General features: G+C 49.1%; 1 protein-coding gene across 1 annotated transcript in view; it reads right to left on the bottom strand.

Annotated features, from left to right (window-relative positions):
* CIB4 (calcium and integrin binding family member 4) overlaps positions 1–20,065 on the bottom strand; it is a 65,419-nt gene extending 45,354 nt beyond the window's left edge. Inside the window, exon 1 of the mRNA XM_059660674.1 lies at positions 19,895–20,065. Coding sequence (XP_059516657.1) covers positions 19,895–20,065 — 171 coding nt within the window. The remainder of the gene's footprint in view (positions 1–19,894) is intronic.
* Positions 20,066–20,884: the final 819 nt, after the last annotated feature.

Here is a 20,884-nt window from a genome sequence, read left to right as displayed (position 1 = left end):
CCTGAAAGGACACACCTGGAAAACTGCTGAATATTCTATTGAGATCTTCCCCTGGGACCTCCCCTGAGTCTCCGCCCTTAAAAAGGGCATCACCTTGGCCTCCTGGTAATAAGCGCATTACCATGACCTTCCTCACTCCCAAGCTCCTAGCTGCCCTTCCTTTACCTCTAGAACAGTGCTTCTCAACCTGGGGGTCGAGACGCCTTTGGGGGTCGAACAGCCCTTTCACAGGGGTCGCCTAAGACCATCGGAAAACACATATATAATTACATATTGTTTTTGTGATTAATCACTGTGCTTTCATTATGTTCAATTTGTAACATCCTGCATATCATCCTGCATATCAGATATTTACATGATGATTCATAACAGTAGCAAAATGACAGTTATGAAGTAGCAACGAAAATAATTTTATGGTTGGGGGTCACCACAACATGAGGAACTGTATTAAAGGGCCGCGGCATTAGGAAGGTTGAGAACCACTGGTCTAGAACTTGTTTCCTAAGCCCATTCCTTCTAGGGGTTACTCCTTCTGCCTCTGTGATCTGTGATTTAAGTCACAGAGATGGAAGCCCCTGGGGTGCTGCCCTGCTACTTGGCTCTGTGATGGGAGAAGTCCTGGCGTTTTAGTTCTAAACTTCCATAGACGAACCTTAAAGACCATCTCATACGGTTCTTCTGTAGTTTGGGTCTTGGCTCTGAATTCTTTCCTGGCCAGAACCCAAGTCCTGAGGCTGCTGAACCCAGGTTTGGTCTGACCCCACGGGTCCAACACCCGGTGCCGTTCCGCCACCTACAACAGACCCAGCCCCCGACCTTCACTCAAGGCTGGCCCAGCAGAATGGCCTTTTGTTTCCCAAGGCTCTGCTAAGCCTCCTCTGAATTGCCCAGACACCATGCCCCCATTTTCAATGACCCAGGATGATCCACAAAAAGTGAATGGGGCAGGCAAGCTCCTAGGGCAGAGAACTGATGGGGTGCAGGAGGAACGCTCCGGTACCCGTTGTTGTGTGGCACTGGATTGTGGTGCCCCTGCCCCTTGGTGACTTGCATAGGAGGCCCTGGTGTCCGGGTCCCACCAGGACTTCAGGCACTGCTGTGAGGACAGGTCTAAGTGAGCTTGGTCCAGCTCAGAGCGCTGCCTCCGATGCTCTGGGCATTTCCTGCCCCAGGACTTCTCCACGGAGAAGCCTCCGCGGTCTGTGAGTGAGCACAGCCCAGAAGGTCAAGGTGACACTCCTGGGGGTGGGCGCTGGGGGAGAAAGGGCACCAGTTCTGGGAGGGGTTTGTGGCTTCTCAGCAGGACTGTGAGGTCCTGGCTCTTCGAGACAGAGGGGACTGGACACTCTGGCCTAGCTGGGCTTCTCCTTCCCCACCTCCCTCCCCTGCCCCTCACTCCTGCTGCCTGGGACCAGCTCTCAAGTTAATCACAGGCGCTGCTGGTGCCTGTCCTGCTGTCACGTGACAGCTGGCTGGGGCACCCACAGTATTCCAGGAGCCTCGGGGTGCTGCCCTGCTACTTGGCTTCCTGAGAGAGCAGTCCTGGGTTTTTAGTTCTAAATTCCCATAGGCACACCTTAAAGACCATCTCACTGGACCCCTATGTTATGCAGATGAGCCCAAGAGGAAGCTGGCCTGAGGTCACGTGGGGAGGGCTGGAACCCAGCTCATTCTCTCCTCTCCTCCCTCCCAACAGGCCTCTAAAAGCTGCTCGCTGGAGGCTTAATGAGATCCTATCTGTGAAAATGCCTTGTAAACTGTGAAGCATCATGAATACGCTATTTGTCATGATTTGTGCCAGACCCGGGACTGGAACCCAGATCTGCTGACTCCCGGCCAGTGCATTAAACCCGGCAATAAGAAGACTGCATTAGACAGCTATTTAGGATTTCTTATTTTTATAGTTACGCTCTCAGACACTGGCTTACTAGAAACCCCAGCCCAGCCACCCTCTCGCTGCCGAGGACTCCGTGTTGCTTTCTGCTGGCTGGCTGAGGGTGGTTGCTGTCCTTGTCGATGTTTCAGTCACTTATTCCGATTTTCTCAGATGTCCCAGGCCCTTGGCTAGTGCTGGGAATATAGTGGTGACCAAGGCAAACAGTCCTGGCCTCAAGGAGAATCCAGTCTAGTAGGGGAGAAACGTATCCAATAAACACTCGGATAATTATATAATTTCAACGTACTGAGTGTTATGAACAGAGGGCAGGATGCCATGGCAGCGAGTCCACAGAGGCACCAAACCAACATTGGGGGTCAGGGGAGCCCCTCTGAGGAGGAGACATTTAGCTGAGACCTGAAGGATGAACAGGAAAGAGGCAGACATGAGAGAGGAAGGAGGATTCCTGGCAGGAAAAGAGCTTGCAAATGGGCCTCAAGATGCTGACCCTAAGAATAGACAAGGGCAAGAGGCAGGCCAGTCGGGACTGGGAGGGGCTGGGCTCCTTGAGGGTTTATCTTCAAAGCTTTCTTAAAAGCAAGGGACGTCATTGCGTGTGTTGTGCTGAGCAATGACATAACCAGAGGTTTGTTCTCCAGGGGTCATTCTGCTCACAGGGTGGCTGGCGAGCCTGTTGGACGGGGGCCAGCCTGGCTTTGGGGAGGAATGAGAGGAGACTACCCAATAACGGAGGGAGGGGAGGGGAGGGGAGCCATCCTGGGACAGGGCTGTGGCCGTGAGAGGAGAGAACCGGATGAGTTCATATGACATTTTAAGGTGGAATCAGCAGCACAGGGAGGGTGGCCGGAAGGGAAGGAGAGGGAATTATCACTGGTGAGCCTGGGCTCCTGCCATGAGCAGTCGGTGGATGGAGGAGGTGCCGCTTCCTGAGCTGGCACCGGGGGAGGGACAGGTTTGGGGGAAGAACAGGAGTTCGGATGGGTTGAGTTTCTGTGTAATAGTCACGTGGAGATAACAAGCGGCAGTTGGTTATGTGGGACTGAGAGCTCAGAACGGAGCTGCGGACTGGAGACAGACATCTGGAAACGTCCAGGCATAGGTGATAGTTACAGTCCTGGAGGAGGCCAGCCAGGGACCACAGTGGTGATGGAGACAGGGTCCTGCCTTCAGGGAGCTCACATTCCCACAGAGTGGATAGGGGCTGCGGCTTCCGGTAACATCAGCGTAGCTCCTCAGAGACAGCTAACAACGAGCTGGACAAAGTCCTACAGCCATCTGTGTGCAGGCAGCAGGATTTGGGAGGTCAGGATCCCAGAAGGACAGGGAGCCGATGGGAGTGACATTGGTGTTATTCTTCCCCTTAAGGCATTGCTGATTTGTGGGTGGCTTGGGGCAAAGAGGCTAAGAACCTAGCCAAGGTGGTGGATAAGAAGCTGAAAACTTGAGCTGGAGGTTTTGGTGATGAGAGACAAAATTGGAGTGCAAAATTCCCAGGCAAGCAGGATCCCAGGGCCAAGATGTCTGGGAGGAGAGAAACACATCTTGTTAAAAATTCCAGAACCCTTTTCCCTGAGGCATCTGCTGACTCATAAACAGCACTTGTTGGGGTACTGAAGGGCTGAGCAGAAAGCACAGCCCAGAGACCCCGAAGCCGAGCTGAGGTTTAGGAAGGCAGATGGGGCTGGGGAAACACACTTGGAATCCAAGACCCGCCGAAGAGCACAAACCCTGGAACTCAACCCAGAAAGCAGCGAGAACCCCAGGAGGGGAGGCGCTGGGGGGGGGGGGGGGCGGTTGAGCTGGCAAAAGCAGCCTTCACAGACTTGAGAGCCGGCATCAAGGCAGCCACATGCCAGACCGGGTCAGGATGGCCCCTGGGACGGCCTTCAGAAAGGCCAAGTCAGTCCTCTTTGATGAGAAACTCATCAGTCAGGGCCCAAAACGTATCTCCATCATAGAAGCAGACCCATGGGTGATCCAGATACTGGCGTTATCCAATAAAGACTTTCAAATAACCAAGATTAATATGGTCAAGAAAATAGATGGCAAGGTGGAGAATTTTACCAGAGAAATGGAATCTCTGTGCAAAAGAGCCAATGGAAATTATAGTGGAACTCGAGGCCCGATGCACGAAATTCATGCAAGAGTAGGCCTTCCTTCCCCCAGCGGCTGGCACTGGCTTCCCTCTGGCACCTGGAACCTGGGCTTCCCTTGCAGCCCTGGCTGCATCCGGAAGGTCATCCAGTCTAATTAGCATATTACGCTTTTATTGTTATAGATGGGTAGAATTTAAAAATTAATATCCTTGAAGATCAGTTAACATTTTTTCCAATATCCAAGTGGAAGGGTGTCCCAGGGGCAGGTAAGTGCTCCAGAAAGCCCCACAGGTGACAGCCCCATGAGTGACAGCTCCACAGGTGACAGCCCCACAGGTGACAGTCCTACAGGCGGCAGCCGGCGAGCAGGACAGGGTAGGGCGTGAAGCATGGGCTGGCAAGGGCAGCAGCACTCGGGGAGGAAATTCATGGGAGGGTGGCCGGACCCACATGATACTGGAATGTGAACGCTGGACGCAGAGATTGGCGGTCTGCTCTGCAGAGAGTGGACAGTGGTTATGTTTGTCCGGGTCTCTGTTTGGGTTTAGTTTGCCTCAGTGTCAACTTAGAAAAATGACCGTTTGCATTTTTTAAAAGTTACCCTCCTCTCGAACGTCAGGAAAAACAATATCTACACCAGTATTTAAAGCATTTCTCACTGCTTGGTCTTTGGGGCTATTTTTGTAAAACTATCTAACAAGCCTATATGACCGTTTCAGACTATAACACTGAACGTTGGAACACGTTTTGGTGTTGAGCAAGACCTTTTTCGGCTGGCTTATTGTGTCCTTCCTTTGCTGACCTTGTAAACTACTTAATTGCGAAATATGGTTCGTCTCAGAGTGCCTCTTAACGTTGTATTCTTTATAATCGAGATTTTTCCATTGCATGGGAGGCCATTCTCACACACACAGCCGGCTCCTCCCTCCACTGAGAGACATATGGTTTTCATCAGCCACTTCCCTCCTCCTGGCAGAAACCATGGCAAGGACTTAAATTTTATTTAGCAAATAGCCCACTCCTCTCACACCAAGCCCTTATTTGCTGTTCTCCTGCTTCTCCTGTTCCACGTGACTCCACCTCCATCCCTTTCCCTAAAAGAGCTCCCCTCTTCTCTCAGGCAAACCCACCTGACTGAGCTGCCCCGCCTGCCAGACCTGACCAACCCTCGGCCCCCCTGGGAGCTGGAGCAGCCCAAGCTGAGCAGGAACCATCGTCAGGAAGCGAGGGCTCCTGAATGAGCTGGGCGGCCAGCTGGGAGCTGTTCCTCACTGCTGCAGGGAACGGGCAGCTGATGGATTGCTCGGGAACTGGAGGCTGCTGACATTCGGGGTGTCCTGACTCTGAGCTGATCCTGGAGGGGGAAAGACAAGCTATACCCTCTTGCCACAGGCTCCCTCGCTTTCTGTTTCCACCAGGTCTTACCCTCCCTGATGTCATTCCGAAGGAGGCGCTTTCTAAGCTGGCAGCCAAGTTTGGCAAGCCCCTCACCCCCTGACCATCCTTCCTCGGAGGCTGGCTGAGCCCCACTGACGTGTAAATGGCCAGAAGAAGTCCCTGAGTGCTAGTGAGAACAGCCCTAAACTGGGTGCTGAGGGACCCGGGCTGTGCAGCACCCTCACCACCACCATACTTACTGCAGCACCTGACCATGTCTGCCCCTCCCCCCACGTACCCTGAATCCATGCACATTTCTCCACCTCCACTACTGCCCCCCGCCCCCCCGTCTCTTGCCTGGACCACTGACCTAGCCTCCTGGCACGTCCCCCTGCTTCCCCTCGGCCTCCCCTTAGTCCATTTCCCCACAGCGGCAGAGTGATCTGGCCAGGCCGCTACTGCAAACCTCTCAGTGGTCTTCCACTGGACTTGCAGCAAAACGCCGACTCCTCACCATGGCCCTCGAGGCCCTGCCTGTCTCTCAGCCTCAGCCCGAGTGGCTCTCACTCACTCCCTTCAGTCCGTCCTGACTCCAGCATCCTGGGTCCCCAAGGCCAACAGTTGGCTCAGCCTCTTTCCCTCCCGCTCAGAGCTGCACAGCCTCTGGCCCTGCAGGTGGGCCTGGCTTCAGGCACCAAAACAAGCTCCTGCCTAAGGTTCAGATGGTCCACTCGCAGGACTGCCCTCCAGGTGTCTCAGCCTCACCTGCCCCCCCCCCCCCCCATTTTTCAGATGAAGAGACAGAGACCCACATGGGCGCAGGAGCTGTCCAATGGCTGGAATGAGTTTATGGCAGCACTGACCCAGAAGCCTGTGTCTTGACCCTCATGCCCGCGCTCTTTTCTCCTCCCCAGGCTACCTGGCGAGGGAACCCGGGGGCCGCCCAAGGAGTGGAGGGACCAGGCCTGTAGTTGGTGCAGCACTTGGGGACCACATTCCAGTCTGACTGCTCCCCTGCAGGGCCGGGATGCAGTGGGGTTCTGATTCAGACAGATGCCATTTCTTGATGCTTCCCATCAGCTGGGTGCGCCAGTGCATTCTGGGAACTCACCAGGGCTCACCGTTCCTTAATCGTGGAGGGCTCGGGGCCCTGGGTGTGAGTCATGCACTGGGAGATCCTCAGCCATATAGAGACCATGACCCCAGGCAAGCAGCAGGGCTCCTAAGACCTCGATGGAGGACGGCAAAGAGGACCGCCTGTGGGTCAAAGCACCGCATGGCTGGTGGGATATAGGCTTAGGCTGTTTCCAGAAGGCTCTTGTATTGGGAGATAGGGCAGAGCTAAGGAGGTGCTGATGAGGGAGAGGCGGGGCCCGAGGGGGAAGGATGTATCAAAGGAGCAGGTGGGGTGATGGAAACATCTCTGGGCTGTAGTTAGACTTGAGCAACAGGAAAGAAAAAGCTGCAATGTAAACAACCCACAGCATCGCCCCACGGCTGCCTTCCGAGGGGGTGGCGTAATTCATATCAAAGGGGTGAGGAATCTTTATGTGCCTGCAGAGACAACTGGGAGGGGAAGGAGTTAAGAGGAATAATTTGATTGTGTTAAAGAAAAAAGTAATTTCAAAGCTGGTCCTTAATGTGTTCTGTGCCGGCAGAGATTGGCCCAGAGGCAGCCTCAGGCAGGGGGTGGGGATGAGCTGCCCCACAGGAGAAATCGATGCTATGGGAGGCTGGGGGTGAAGAGCGCCGGGCGGGGAGGGGGGGGGCGGGGGGTGGAGAACAGGGGCAGAGGCTGTGCAGCTCTGAGCGGGAGGGGAAGAGGCTGAGCCAACTGTTGGCCTTGGGGATCCAGGATGCTGGGGGCGGGGGGGGGGGGGGGGGGACAAGATGTCTGATGGGGGCGGGATGGCCAAGGGAATAGCTGACATTCAACATTAAGGTGTTTTCTGTGCTAAGACTCCATGCAGCTCTCTCAATTATATGTAAGGAAGACGTGTTACATGTGCCCTGCACTGGGGCTACTTTGGGGAAATCAAGGAAAAGGAACTACGCTTTACATTTGTCTTGGCACAAAACAGAGAGAAGAAAACAACCTCAGGGGCAAAAAGAAAAAGAGGGGAGAGAAAGGAGGAAAGGGAGGGAGGGAGGGAGGGAGGGAGGGAGGGAGGGAGGGAGGGAGGGAGGGAGGGAGGGAAGGAAGGAAGGAAGGAAAGGAGGGAGGGAAGGAAGGACGGAGGGAGGCAGGGAGGAGGGAATTCAATAGAAACGGAGAGAAGGGTTGTGATCAAATCCCCAGAAGTATTGCAGGAAAGCCTGGCTTCCCTCTCTTGTGGGTTGAGGGTCTGACCCATGTTCTCTTGGCTATTGAAAGACTCCCTAAGGCCATAGGGCTTGGGAACACCCAAAGTGGGAGACCTTGTGATTCGAATCTTGTGTGTGACTTACCAAGTGGTCAGGAAGAAGAAAGAGGACATGTGAGTTCAGAGCGGTCTGTGAGGGCACTTGAGGAGATGGGTCGTCTAAGAGTGTATGTACATCCAGGCCTGTGCTGTGCAGGCAGGACCTCGGCTCACCTTAGCCGAGAACCCTTGCAGGATCTGGAAGGAAGCGGCTATTTCCTTACATACACACACACACACACACACACACACACACACACACACACACACCCTGAGATTGTGCTAAGGACAGGTCTGGCCCAGTGTCTCCCTGCTCTCTTCCTCTTGCAATTTCTTAAAGCCTCCTTTAAATTATAGATCGGCTCACTAACAGCCAGTTAAGATGACTGAGTGGTTTCATCTATATTTCAGGGCAGCCCTGGGATCCTTTGGGCCGGAAACGAGGACACACTCCTTTCCACTTCCCTCTCTGAAACTGACGTTGTTCAAGGTGCAAGCCTCTGAGAACTCCAGTTGCCAAGTTGCTTCATTCTTTATAAAAATATAGATGCCTCAAGCATATGTTGCCATGACCGGGGTCCCTCCAGACGGCCTCCCCAGCGCCTGACCCACAGGTGTCAACCTTATAGCTCCATTTCTTCAGAGGAGAGTCCAACATGTACTTTATTGAATTATGACTCTAAGAGCAAAGGTCCCCAGGGACACGGGTGTGGACACTCCATCCCGAAGAGTCTGACCCCGGTGGGAGGGATCTAGAAGCCATCTCAAATGTCAGATACATTGAGAATATTGATTCCAGGGAAGAGCAAATCAGGGAGAATGCACAACTGTTAGTGAGAACTCTGACTTATAAGTAAGATCAATGCACCAAATGCATTGGCTAGTGATAAAGGGAGGATTGATTAAGTAGCCTCAGGAATGGCTTGATCCAGTAGTTCAACGAAGTCCCTGGGGCATTCATTCTCTCTCTCTCTCTCTCTCTCTCTCTCTCTCTCTCTCTCTCTCTCTCTCTCTCTTTCTATTTCTCTCTCTCTCCCTTCCTCTCTCCCTGCTCTCTCTCCTCCAACTGCCTTTCTTCTTGGCATTACCCTTGGCCGAATCCTGTACCTCAAATTACATTCTGAGGGCTCTGTCTCATGCCATCTCTCAAATATTTTCTTTCCATGGAGCAGGAAGCCTTCTTGGCCACCAGGAGCCCTCGATTCATATCCTATCAGTTTAAAGGCCCTCACCAGAAAGAGATGGTCTTTCCTAACAGCTGTCAGAAAAGTCCTGGGTTCGACTCACTGGCCCAAATTAGAAGCACAGGCCCCTCCCTGATCCAGTATCTGTGGCCAGGAGGTCAGGTGTGCCTGTTGGCCAGGCCTGGGTCACAGGCACACTCCCTGTTTTGAGAAAATTGCAATCAGCTCTCCCCAAATCACATGGAACAGGTGCCCACAGGGAAGAGAGGTTATATTACCGCAGGAGAATAGGAGGTGCCAGCCAAACAAAGAGCAGATTCCACTACGCTGTCTGCAAAGTTATGAGATGGCCTGGGTTATTTTTCTTTCTAAATAATGTAAGTTTGCTCACATCACCATCTTGCCTAATATCCTTCAGTGGCTCCCCAGGGCCTGAAAGATGAAGTCCAATCCTTTCTAAGGGCTTGCCAAGCCCTCCAGGCATTGGCCCTGGCTCCCACTCAGCTCCACCTCCTAACACTCTCTGCCCAATTCTCTCCTCCACCCCCAGCACCACTGCACCTAGAGCCAGGCAGGCCTCTGTCCTCCCCCCACCCCCCAAAGCACCCTCCAGGTTCCCTCCTAGTTCTCTAGACCAAAGGCAAGTTCAAAACATTGCCTGAAATCTTAAGGGGACTCAAGGAAGCGCATATGAGAAAGTACCCCTACACTGTTTTTAGAAGCAGCTCTGCTGAGAACCCACACTAAATTCAAAGCTCTTCCCAAACCCACTGCCCAACTCACCTGCCAACTGCCTCCGTGTGGTCAGGGATGAATCTCCTCCCACCACAGGCATCCGGCAACCATTCCCCTTCCTTGGAGCTCAGGTCTGATGCCCCACCCCCCTCCCACCCCAGCTGCTAGAAGTAGTTTTTCCTTCTTTTTTTTTTTTTTTGGTTTTTTGTTGTTGTTGTTCTTTTAATTTCTTTTTTTTATTATTATTAGTTAAGGTATTACAAATGTGTCCTCATCCCCCCCATCAGCAGATGAGTGGATTAGAAAACTGTGGTACATATGCACAATGGAATACTATGCTGCGGTAAAAAAAAAGGAACTCTTGCCTTTTGCAACAGCATGGATGGAACTGGAGAGCATTATGCTAAGTGAAATAAGCCAGTCAGAGAAAGATAAATACCACATGATCTCACTCATTTGTGGATTATAGAGAACAACATAGTTTTTCCTTCTTGCTCACACTGAAGATCAGCCCCCCAAGCCCTCCTGTCCCGCCCCAGAATTTGCCTCTTCCACGCAATGCATTACTGACAATAGGGACATCAAAACAAAATACCTGTCAGGACATCTTTTGAATGTTGGGCGTCAGGTTAAAATCGAACCTCATGTGGGACTCCAACTCCCAAGTCCAGGTTGGGCTGGACAGGACCCAGTCTGGGTCATTTGCACAGTTGTGTTCTCCGGTCTCGGTGAGGAAGTGAGTACTTCTCTCCCACATCTTTCTCCATTCCAGCCCTCATCTTGTGCAAACAACTGATCCAGAGAAACACACCCCACTTTGCAAGAACACACCAAGTTCAGGTATAGGGTAGTCTGATTCCAAATTAGGAGATGCTCAGAGGCAGGGTTCTACACCTGACCTCCTGGCCAGTCTAAATAAAACAACTTCAGAGGCAGAATTCCACAAATTCATTCAATGTACATTACTAAAGGGTATTAACATTTCGGACTAAGAAATCCCCATTAAGGCCCCATCAGTACTTTCTCATAGTCTCCAAGAATGATAAGTAGGCCCTTGCTTTCTATTAGCATAGCTGAAAGAGCCAACTCAAGTGGTATGCTCCAAAACAAAGAAACATCTTCCATAAAGCAAATTTTAGTCTCCATCCTAAAAGGCAGTTTATAATCCTAAATGACATTTTTTCCAGTTTTAGAAAAAAAACAACTTATTATAAACCCATTACAAAGTAATTTTATAATTCCAGGACAAAGGACAATAAGGAGAGCAATTGGGTGAAGGCTGATTTCAAAGGTTTGTCATGGGGAGACCTATTGATACATCCAATCAAAACCAAAGACTAATCAGATATGAAAATTCTCCAAACCTGCTACAAAAAGTGAAATTTTGAAAATTCTTCAAAACTCTATTTTAAAGCATAGCTGAGCTCAAAAGCAAGAAAAATTCTAGGCACCAGAATGAAACAGAAACCTACGTCTTTAGAGAGTCAAAAGGATCAAACCCCAAAAAGAATAGAAACAGGCAATAGTGAAATCACCCCCCCAAAAAGCCTTACTAACTCAGAGCAGTTACAAGATTGTTGTGAAAAATAACCCCTGCTGAAGAGGAACTCACACACACAAATTATAAAATACTAGAGGCCTGATGCACTAAGATTCGTGCAAGAATGGGCCTTCCTTCCCCTGGCTGCTGGCACCGCCTTCGCTCCAGCCCAGAGCCGTCTTTCTGCCTTCCCACACTGCCCAGAGGCCCGGAGCACCTGGGGCGGGGCGGGACGCTTGTGTATGCAAATTAACCCGCCATCTTTGTTGGGTTAATTTGCATGCCCACTCCTGATTGGCTGGTGGGTGTCACAAAGGTACGGTCAATTTGCATATTTCTCTTTTATTAGCATAGATATGGGGAAATCCAATGCCAAGTCAGACTATTCATGGCTTTAACAAATGGAATCATTCACACCAGAGGAATTAGAGACTAAAAAATGACCTGTAAAGAACCTTAGGTTCAATTAAGTGTTTACAGAGATAAAGAAAGGCCCATTTAACAAGCATAGAAAATTACGAATTGAGAACAAGAGGATTTGCAATCCTGACTACAATTGTGGCTTTGTCTTTCTCTTTGCAGTTTTCTTTCCCTTCATGTATTTTGAAGCTTTCTTTTTAGGTGCATATACATTTATCTCATAATCTATCTCTTTTAATTGAGGTGTTTAAACCATTTTACATTTAATGTGATTGTTGATATGGCTAAGTTTAAATCTGCCATTTTGCTACTTGTATTCTATGTGTACCGTCTGTCTTTGTTCTCAATTTTCTCTTTTTTTGAGTTATCTAATGTGTCTTGTTATTTTATTTTATCATAGGTCTACCTCATTCTTTTTAACCCCAGTATAATATTCCATAGTATGGATGTATCATAGTTATTTACTTAGCGATAAAAATTTAAATATTTTTTCATTTTTAAATATTACCAAAAACATTGTAATTAACATCTTTATGCAAGCTTCTTACTCTCTCTGTGAGTATTTCTGTAGAATCAAGCCTCAGAAGTGAAACTTCTGGGTCAAAGGTAAGCACTTTTTCATTTTGATAGAGTCTGCCAAGTTGCCCTCCAAAAAAAGCTGTATCAATTTGTTTCCACCAAGAAATGGCAGTTCCCTACTCCTTGCCAACCTTACACAGAATCAATCTTCTTTTATTATTTTTTTTGTCATTTTATTGGGGAAGTTGTCAGTTATTGTTTTTAATTTGCATGTCTCTGTTTTTTTTTTAATGATATGAACCATATTGACATATATTTAAAGCCACTTGTACTTCTCCTGTGAATTGTCTATTGTTTTTGGCTGAATTATGTTCCCCCCCAAATTCATAAGTTGAAGTCCTAATCCCCAGCACCTCAGATGTGACTTTATTTAGAGATAGGGCTTTTAAGGCAGTAATTGAGGCAAAATGAGGTCATGTGGTAGGCCCTAATCCAATGTGACTTTTGTCCTTATAAGAAGAGATTAGCACACACATTTGTGTGTATAGAAGAAAGACCATGTGAGGACACAGTGAGAAGCCAGCCGTCGGCAAGCCAAGGAAAGAGAAGAAACCGAACCTGTCAACACCTTGATCCTGGACTTCTAGCCTCTATAAGTGCAAAAAAATAAAGTTCTGTTGTTTAAGCCACCCAATATTTTCTATTTTCTTATGGCAGCCCTAGCAAACTAATATTCATATTCATCTATATTGCCAAATCTCCTGGATTGTCTTTTCTTATTGATTTATAGGAGTTCATTATATATTATCTATAATAATAAAAGCGTAATATGCTAATTAGACTCAACAGCCAAACGACCTTCCAGATGTCATTCCGGACATCTTTCCAGGAGAAGCTGCAGTGGCGGGGGCCGAGGCAGAGGCGGTTAGGGGTGATCAGGCAGGCAAGTGAGTGGTTAGGGGCTATTAGGCAGGCAGGCAGGCAGGCAAGTGGTTAGGAGCCAGCGGTCCCGGATTGCGAGAGGGTGCAACTGGGTTGAGGGACCCCCCCAACCCCTGCACTAATTTTGTGCACTGGGCCTCTAGTCAATATTAACCTTTTATCTAGAGCAATGGTTCTCAACCTTCTGGCCCTTTAAATACAGTTCCTCATGTTGTGACCCAACCATAAAATTATTTTCGTTGCTACTTCATAACTGTAATGTTGCTACTGTTATGAATTATAATGTAAATATCTGATATGCAGGATGGTCTTAGGCGACCCTGTGAAAGGGTCATTCGACCACCAAAGGGGTCGCGACCCACAGGTTGAGAACTGCTGATCTAGAGTTACCATATAATATGTTGTTCATACCAAAACACTTTTGAGAATGACAAATACTAAACCAGATGGAACACCAAAACAACAAGCATAAACCAAAACTGCCCTGAGAAAACTAGAATGTATGTTCGCCATATTATTATTGTCCGTTACATTTGCTGCCAAATTTTCACCAAGTATATTAATTATTTTTAATTTGTTAATAGACTTTATTTTTAGAGCAGTTTTATGCTTATAGAAAAAATGAGCAGAAAGTTTCTCTATTATTAACACCTGTTATAATTGATGAATCAATATTGATACGTTATTATTAACTAAAGTCCATAGTTTACATTAGTGTTGGCTCTCTGCTATACAGCTCTATGGGTTTTGACAAATGCATAATGTCATGTATCTACTACTAATTGCAGTGTCCTACAGAGGAGTTTCACTGCCCTAAAAATGCCCTATGCTCCATCTAGTCATCCCTCCCTTTCTCCTCCAGAACCTGTGGCAGCCATTGATCTTTCTTTTACTGTCTCTATAGATTTTCCCTTTCTAGAACATCATACTGTTGAAATCATATAGTATGTAGCCTATTCAAACTGGCTTCTTTCACTGAATATGCATTTTAGGTTCTTCCGTGTCTTTTCACAGCTTGATAGATCCTTTTTTATCATTGAAAAATATTCAACTGTATGGATGCACCGTAGTTTCTTTATCCCTTTACCTATTGAAAGATATCACAGTTGCCTCCAATTATTGGCAATTATGAGCAAAGCTGCTATAAACATTTGTGTGAAGGTTTTACATAGGAAAAGTTTTCAATCCAGTGAGATTGCTGGGTAGTATAGTAGGCCTATGTTTAGTTTTTAAAGAAACTGCCAAACTGTCTTCCAAAGTGGCTATACCATTTGCATTCCTACCAGCAATGAATGAGAGCTCCTGTTTCTCCACATCCTCATCAGCATTTGGTGTTGTCAGTGTTTGGGAGTAGAGCCATTCTAATAGATGTGTAGTGGTATCTCATTGTCTTAATTTGTAGTTCCCTGATGATGCATAATGTTAGACATCTCATTAGCTTATTTGCCATCTGTATGTCTTCTTTGTTGAGGTGTCTGGTCAGATTATTTTGCCCATTTTTTAATTGGGTTGGTTGTTCTCTTATTGTTGAGTTTTAAGAGTTCTTTGTATATTTTGGACACAAGTCCTTTATGAGATATGTGTTTTTGCAAAGATTTTCCTCTCAGCCTGTGGCTTGTCTTTACATTCTCTTAACAGTATCCTTCAAAGAGCAGAAGTTTTTCATTTTTAATGATGTCCAGCTTAGCAAATTTTTTCTTTCATGGATTGGTCTCATATCTCAAAAATCATTGCCAAACCCAAGGTCAGTGGGTTTTCTCCTGTTAACTTCTAGAAACAGATTTTTCTCCTGTTAACTTCTGGAAATTTTATAATTTTATATTTTGCACTTACGTCTATGACCCATTTTGAGTTAATTTTTGTGAAGAGTGTGAGGTCTGTGTCTAGATTCATTGTTTTTGCATGTGTATGTCTGATCGTCCCAGCACCACTTGTTGAAAAGACTATCCTTTCTCCATTGTATTGCCTTTGCTCCTTTGTCGAACTCTGTTCTACTCTGTTTCACTGATGTATTTATTCCTCTATAAATACCACGTCTTGATCAGCAAGTTTACAGTAAGTCTTGAAGTCATGTTGTATCAATTCTCCAACTTTGTTCTTCAGGATTGTGTTGGCTATTCTGGGTCTTTTGCCTTTCAATATAAATTTTTGATCAGCTTGTTGATATCCACAAAATAACTTGCTGAGGTTTTAATTGGGATGGCATTGAATCTATATGTCAAGTTGGAAAGAATCAACATTTTAACAATTTTGTCTCTTCCTATCCATGAACATGGAATATTTCTCCATTATTTAGATATTCTTTGATTTCTTTCATCAGAGTTTTGTAGTCTTCATGTATATTCTTCACATATTTTGTTAGCTTTATGCTTAAGTCTGGTTTTCTCTTTCTTTTCTTTCTTTCTTTTGTGCTAAGATAAAGGGTATTGTGTTTTTAAATATCAAATTCTAATGGTTCATTGTTGATATATAGGAAAGTAATTAATTTTTGTAGCCGGAGCTCTCCTATTGGAATGCTCTCCAGAGGTCTTCTGGACTGGCCCAAGACCTTCTGGAGCCATTTGGGTCCTCACAGCCACTGCTAAGCTCTAGACTGCATCTTTTCTCATCTACCTTTTTATTTAAAAAAATATATATATATATGGCTAACACTTTAGAGTATATATTTATCCTTTCATTTGACCTCCTAAAATATGATGATAGGGGTAGCTATAATTACTGAGGGAGAAACTGAGGCTCAGAGAAATTATTTGACTCACCAAAGCTACAAAGCTACTAAGTCTCAGAGCCATTTATTCATTCAGCAGCTGTTTCCTACTGGCCTAGTGTGTGCCCAACAGTCTGGAGACCCAAAGCTGGAAGAAAACGTGTCCACAGTCATCAGGGTGCTCACAGGTGTTGGGCAGGCAGGCTCATGAACAGGCAGTTCCAAAGCAACGTTACTGCCCCAGGGGTGGACTGTACCAATCCAGGGTTATGCAGGAGCAGGTCTCCAGGATGACCTGGGGGAGTCCTTCCAGACAGAGAAGTAGCATTTGACCTGAGACTTGAGGAATGACTAAGAATTTCCAGGGAGAGCAATGAGGAGACTGTATTCCAGGAAGGAACAGCACGGGCAGAGGTGCCCAGTGTGAGAGGATGTAGAGCGTTCGGGGAAACTACAAGTTGTTCTGGACCACTGAGTCACACGGCGGTGAGGGAGGGGGATGATGATGCCTAGACGTCTAGGCAGGAGGGGCACTCAGTTGATGGTAGTTACGTATGCCAGGCTCTGTCCTAATCACACACAAGCTCATGGGATCTTGCCTTGTCTAGACTGGGACCCCTGAGCATAACTTAACATTCCGGAGCCCCTGCAGGGTCAGGCTGAGGCTGTCCTCCCTGCGACTGTCTATTTCCTAGCGTGGCGTCCTCCCTTTCCTGCCTGCTTCTCCTCTTCCTGCTACCTCCCTGGGAGCACTTAACAAGTCCTCATCTCAGGGACTGCTCCTGGGCAGCCCATCCCAAGCACCTGCTTAGTTCCAGCCACTTACGGTTACTTGATACCACGCCATGATTTCATTTGTTCACTGTTTGTCCCCTTCACGGAATATAAGCGCCAGGAGGACAGAGGCCTGACCTATCCCATTCACTTGTGCCTCCTCATGCCTGGGACAGTATCTGGCACATAGTAGGTGCCCCAAATATACTTTTCTGAATAAATGACCTCAGTTAATTCCCACAATGACCCGGTGGTGGTAAATATTATCATCTCATCTTACAAATAAGGAAACAATTTCGTAGAAGTTTAATAACTTGCCTAGGCTGACACCGACAGTGGATAGCACAGCCGAGGTTCCAAACTTTGCCTGTGACTCCAAACCAAAGCTTAGGCTTTAAACCCAAGCCCATGTTTGCAATTTCCAGAACATTCCAGGCTATTTCACACCTCCTGCAAAGGGCCTCTTGAAGCTTTTGCAAAGAAACGTCCCTCCAATTCCGCATCTCACCCCAAGTCGCCCCTCACGGTGCCCTGTGAGCCCCTCTGTCCCTGGACAAATTCCTGGCGGCTCTTGTTCATCTTTACTTCCTCTTTCTCTTCTGTGAAGTCCTTTAGGGTAAATCTCCCCCTTGTTCATTTTCGAGTTCAACCCTAACGAGGGTCTGTCGCTGGACCAACTAGACAGCTGAGGCCGTGAATGTGGGATTGGCGCAAAGTCTGAGGGCCACGCTATACTGGCCACGTGAGGCCCACTGACCTTCCCAGCCCACATCAGAGCATGAGGCCTGGTCCCTGGGGGGTTTCTAGATTCAGGGACCTTCCCCCAAATGCCCCTTGGCTCAGGGCTCCTCTTACCTCTCCCAGGCCCATCACCCCCCAACCCCGTCTGCCCCCCAGGCTTCCAGTGGGATGAGTCCATTCATTACACTCTCCCTGCCCCTGCCTGTCAGAGATCACCCCGGTGGACCTCGGGGGGCACTGAGAGCCATCAGTCCTAGTTACAGCTGCTTGGTTGACTTCCCCAAACCATGAGCTTAAGTCTTCTGAGAGTTGCCCCAGGTCCAGCCCCTGAAAGAGGCCTTGGTCTCACCCAAGGCAGATGTAGAATCCCTGAGGGAATGTAGGCCTCCTGCAGTGGTATGCTGGGGCTCCCTGTCCACCCCCTGAGGCCCAGATTGGGGACATGGCTACTCTTGGGTCACAGAGACAGGTTCAGGGCAGACAGGGGCCGAACCTGGGCCTTTCGCTGCCCCTTTCTATTTCAGCTCACCCTACTGCTACTCAGCAATTGAGACACGGGAAGCTTTCCTGCGCCCGGCCAAGGACCCTACACCCCTGCCCCCTTTCCAAGGCCAAGCATTGGTGAGGTCTGGCCAGGGCAGGAAAGTGCTGTCTTAAAGTGGCGGTAGGGCCTGCATGCCTGGCTGAGCTGGCTGTCACCCGGGCCAGGTGGGCCTCTGACACTCAGCAGGAATTTTCCATTTGCGCATCCTCCGGCTGGTTGGGATCCAAGGCATTTTTAAGCTTTTTTTTTTTTTCCATTCCAGTTGTTTCCCCTGCGCCGTGAAGATGCACCCTGGGGTCCAGAGCAAGGGTCCCTAATTCTCAGGGAGGCTCCAGGGAGCCCCACCCAGGAGCCACCTGTTAGTGCTTAAAATACAGAATTCTAGAATATAGGAACAAGAAAGTGTTTTTTAAAAATCTACACAGACAGTGAAATTGAGGTTCAGAGAGAAGAATGACATGCCAAAGGTCACTCCACCGGTAAGTGGTGCAACCAAGATCAAACACAGGTTTGTCTAACCCCGACAGGATTCCACTTCCACAGTACCAGTTTCCCCAAGGTCAAGAGCCAAGGTCACCGAGAGACTCCAGAAGTCACGTGAGAGAGTCCCACAGATGAGGCTGTAAGCGGGAGCTGAGCCATCTGTGGGGAAACTGCCAGGCCCCAGGAGAAGGCCCCAGAATGGACAGCTGAGTTGCCAAGGACACACGCTTCCCCACGCTCCTTTTCCGGGCCTGGCAGCAGCGATTCCAACAGCTCCTTCCCAAAGGCAAGGCCAGTGGGTGGTGGCCCCCCCTCCAAGGGCCTGAGACCCCTCCTCTCACATCATGGTGGTTGGGGCTGTTTCCTGGGTGGAGGCAGACCTAACCTTGGGGCATTCCTTGTGCAGTGATAAGTCCTGGACCTGGTGAATATGTGTGAAACACAGCCTAGGAGGCTGGGCCTATGTTTTGAAGGCTGGCTGGGCTGGAGTCTGAAGCTTGTGGGCTCTTTGTCAAACTGTGCAGGGCACTGCACGGGGCAGCCACAGGCAGGAGGTCTGACCCCAAGAAAGTATCCCTAGTGGTTAGAGTAGCCCCTGGGTCTGCAGGCCAAGGAGAAAAGACTGACTCTACAAGGTGAGTGACACTCTCCAGTCTCTTCGCTGGGACCCTGGGGGTGTTTCCCAGAGTCCTAGCTAACTCCCCGGAGCCTGGGCCTCCCCAGGGCTGGACCTCAGGAGCGCCCCCTCCCAACCCCCCCCCCCACCCCCGGTGCTCACAGAGGTGGAGGTGGGGAAGGTGATGACGGGAGACCTCAGTGCCACTTGGCCTGCACAACCTTTACCTTCGTGAAACTTGTAGAACAAGGTCCGCAGTGACCAGCCCGGCACTCCCCGAAGTAAGTTCTGTGAATCAAAGTCCAAGGGTATCAGAGGGGGAAAATGTTTCCATGGCCAAGTAAGTTTGGGAAACCAGGTCAAACCAATCCTCCAACATATTACGAATTTCTCGAAGATCTCTTAGAGCGGTGGTTCTCACGGGGGCAAGATATCTCCCAGGGGATAGTGTATTTAGACATTAGTTGTCACAAGGGGAGAGGTGCTCCTGGCATCTGGTGGGTAGAGGCCTGGATGCTGCTAAACATTCTACAATGCACACGGGACAGCCTCCCCCACCCCACCCCACCCCCATCCCCGCAAAAGAAATCTGGCCCAAAATGTCAACAGCACTGAGACTGAGAAACCCCGGAGCATTGCCAACTCCCACAGGAAGTGTGTCAGGTCCGCAGGGGGAGAGCAGTCGTCATTCTCTGGGGCCACTCAGCATCTGCTCCCCCTTCCCTCGCGGGAGGATTCCCCATGTTGTGAAACAGCGGCTGCCTCCCAGCCCAGCAGCTGAAAGGGGCCGATTCACACTGTCCCAGCCTCTCTTGAGCTCAGGTGCGGGCACACGGCCTCACTCCGCCAACTAGACGCATTTCCCCAGGCTTTGGACCCAAAACTTGTGGTGCAGAGCAGCAAGGGCTCTGCAGAACCCTTCTGGTGAGGACGGTGGCAGCAGCCACGATCTGTTTCCACAGGCCACACGGGGAATGGTTCTCGAGGCAACACCCAATGTTGGTGGCGCTGGTGGCACAAGCTAAAGTATCTGTGGTGGTCACAGTGGGGTCTTCCTGAGGTCGGTCCTGCAATATGGCTTTGGGCATCGACCTAGAAGATGTTTTGTCTCTGACCTTGGTTTTCTGACCCCACAGGAGATTCTGTGAGCTACCCAAGGTCCATAGAATAAATCCCTTATCAGCTAAGTCAGCAGAGTTGGCTTCTGATGCGTGTACAGAACTGAGTGATGCTCCGAGCTTCCCAAATGCATGTGAGCACAGGATTCTTTCTTTGTAGAATATCTCAGGGAACTTTTGTTCCATGAGAATATCTTGAGGAATATGGACCGAACTGTCAAACAGGGATTCTTACAACCTCTGCTCCAGCCAGAACCAGGCACTGCAGTGGCCCGCCTCTCCCCAAGGCCATTGTGGACGCTCAGCCTCCCCCTCCTGGTCCTCGCTGACCCAGGGCTCGCCCACAGCTGCCTCCTCTCCAGTGCCCCCAATAACCGCAGCTGCTGCAGCCTCAGAACAGAACATAATCCAATCAAGGTGTGCAAATGCTTGGGCTTGTCAGAAGGTGGAAAGAACTGAACTGTGGGTCCCAACTCTGTTGCTTAATTAGGCCAATGACGTTGGCAGATCAGAGATAAGTTTAAAAAGAGACTGAGGTTTTGAGAATCTGCCGAGTCAGGAGGGAAAGAGGGAAGCTTTAGGGAAGTCAGCTCTCCACCCAGAGAAGAGTGAAGGTAGTGTAGGGGCTTCTATGCCCCGATTTCACGGAAGGTGCTGGGGCTGGTTTCAGGTGGCTTTAAAGAGCAGTTTTAGGCGCATTCATTCATGGGTTCATCCGGAACATAAGGAGCCCCAGTCATTGAGCAGGCACTGCTGAGACAGCGTTGAGCCAGACACACGGACCTGACC

Source organism: Myotis daubentonii, chromosome 12 (assembly GCF_963259705.1).
Source record: "Myotis daubentonii chromosome 12, mMyoDau2.1, whole genome shotgun sequence".
NCBI lineage: Eukaryota > Metazoa > Chordata > Mammalia > Chiroptera > Vespertilionidae > Myotis > Myotis daubentonii.
The sequence above is the reverse complement of the archived record's forward strand: the minus strand, read 5'-3'. Positions and strand labels throughout refer to the sequence as shown.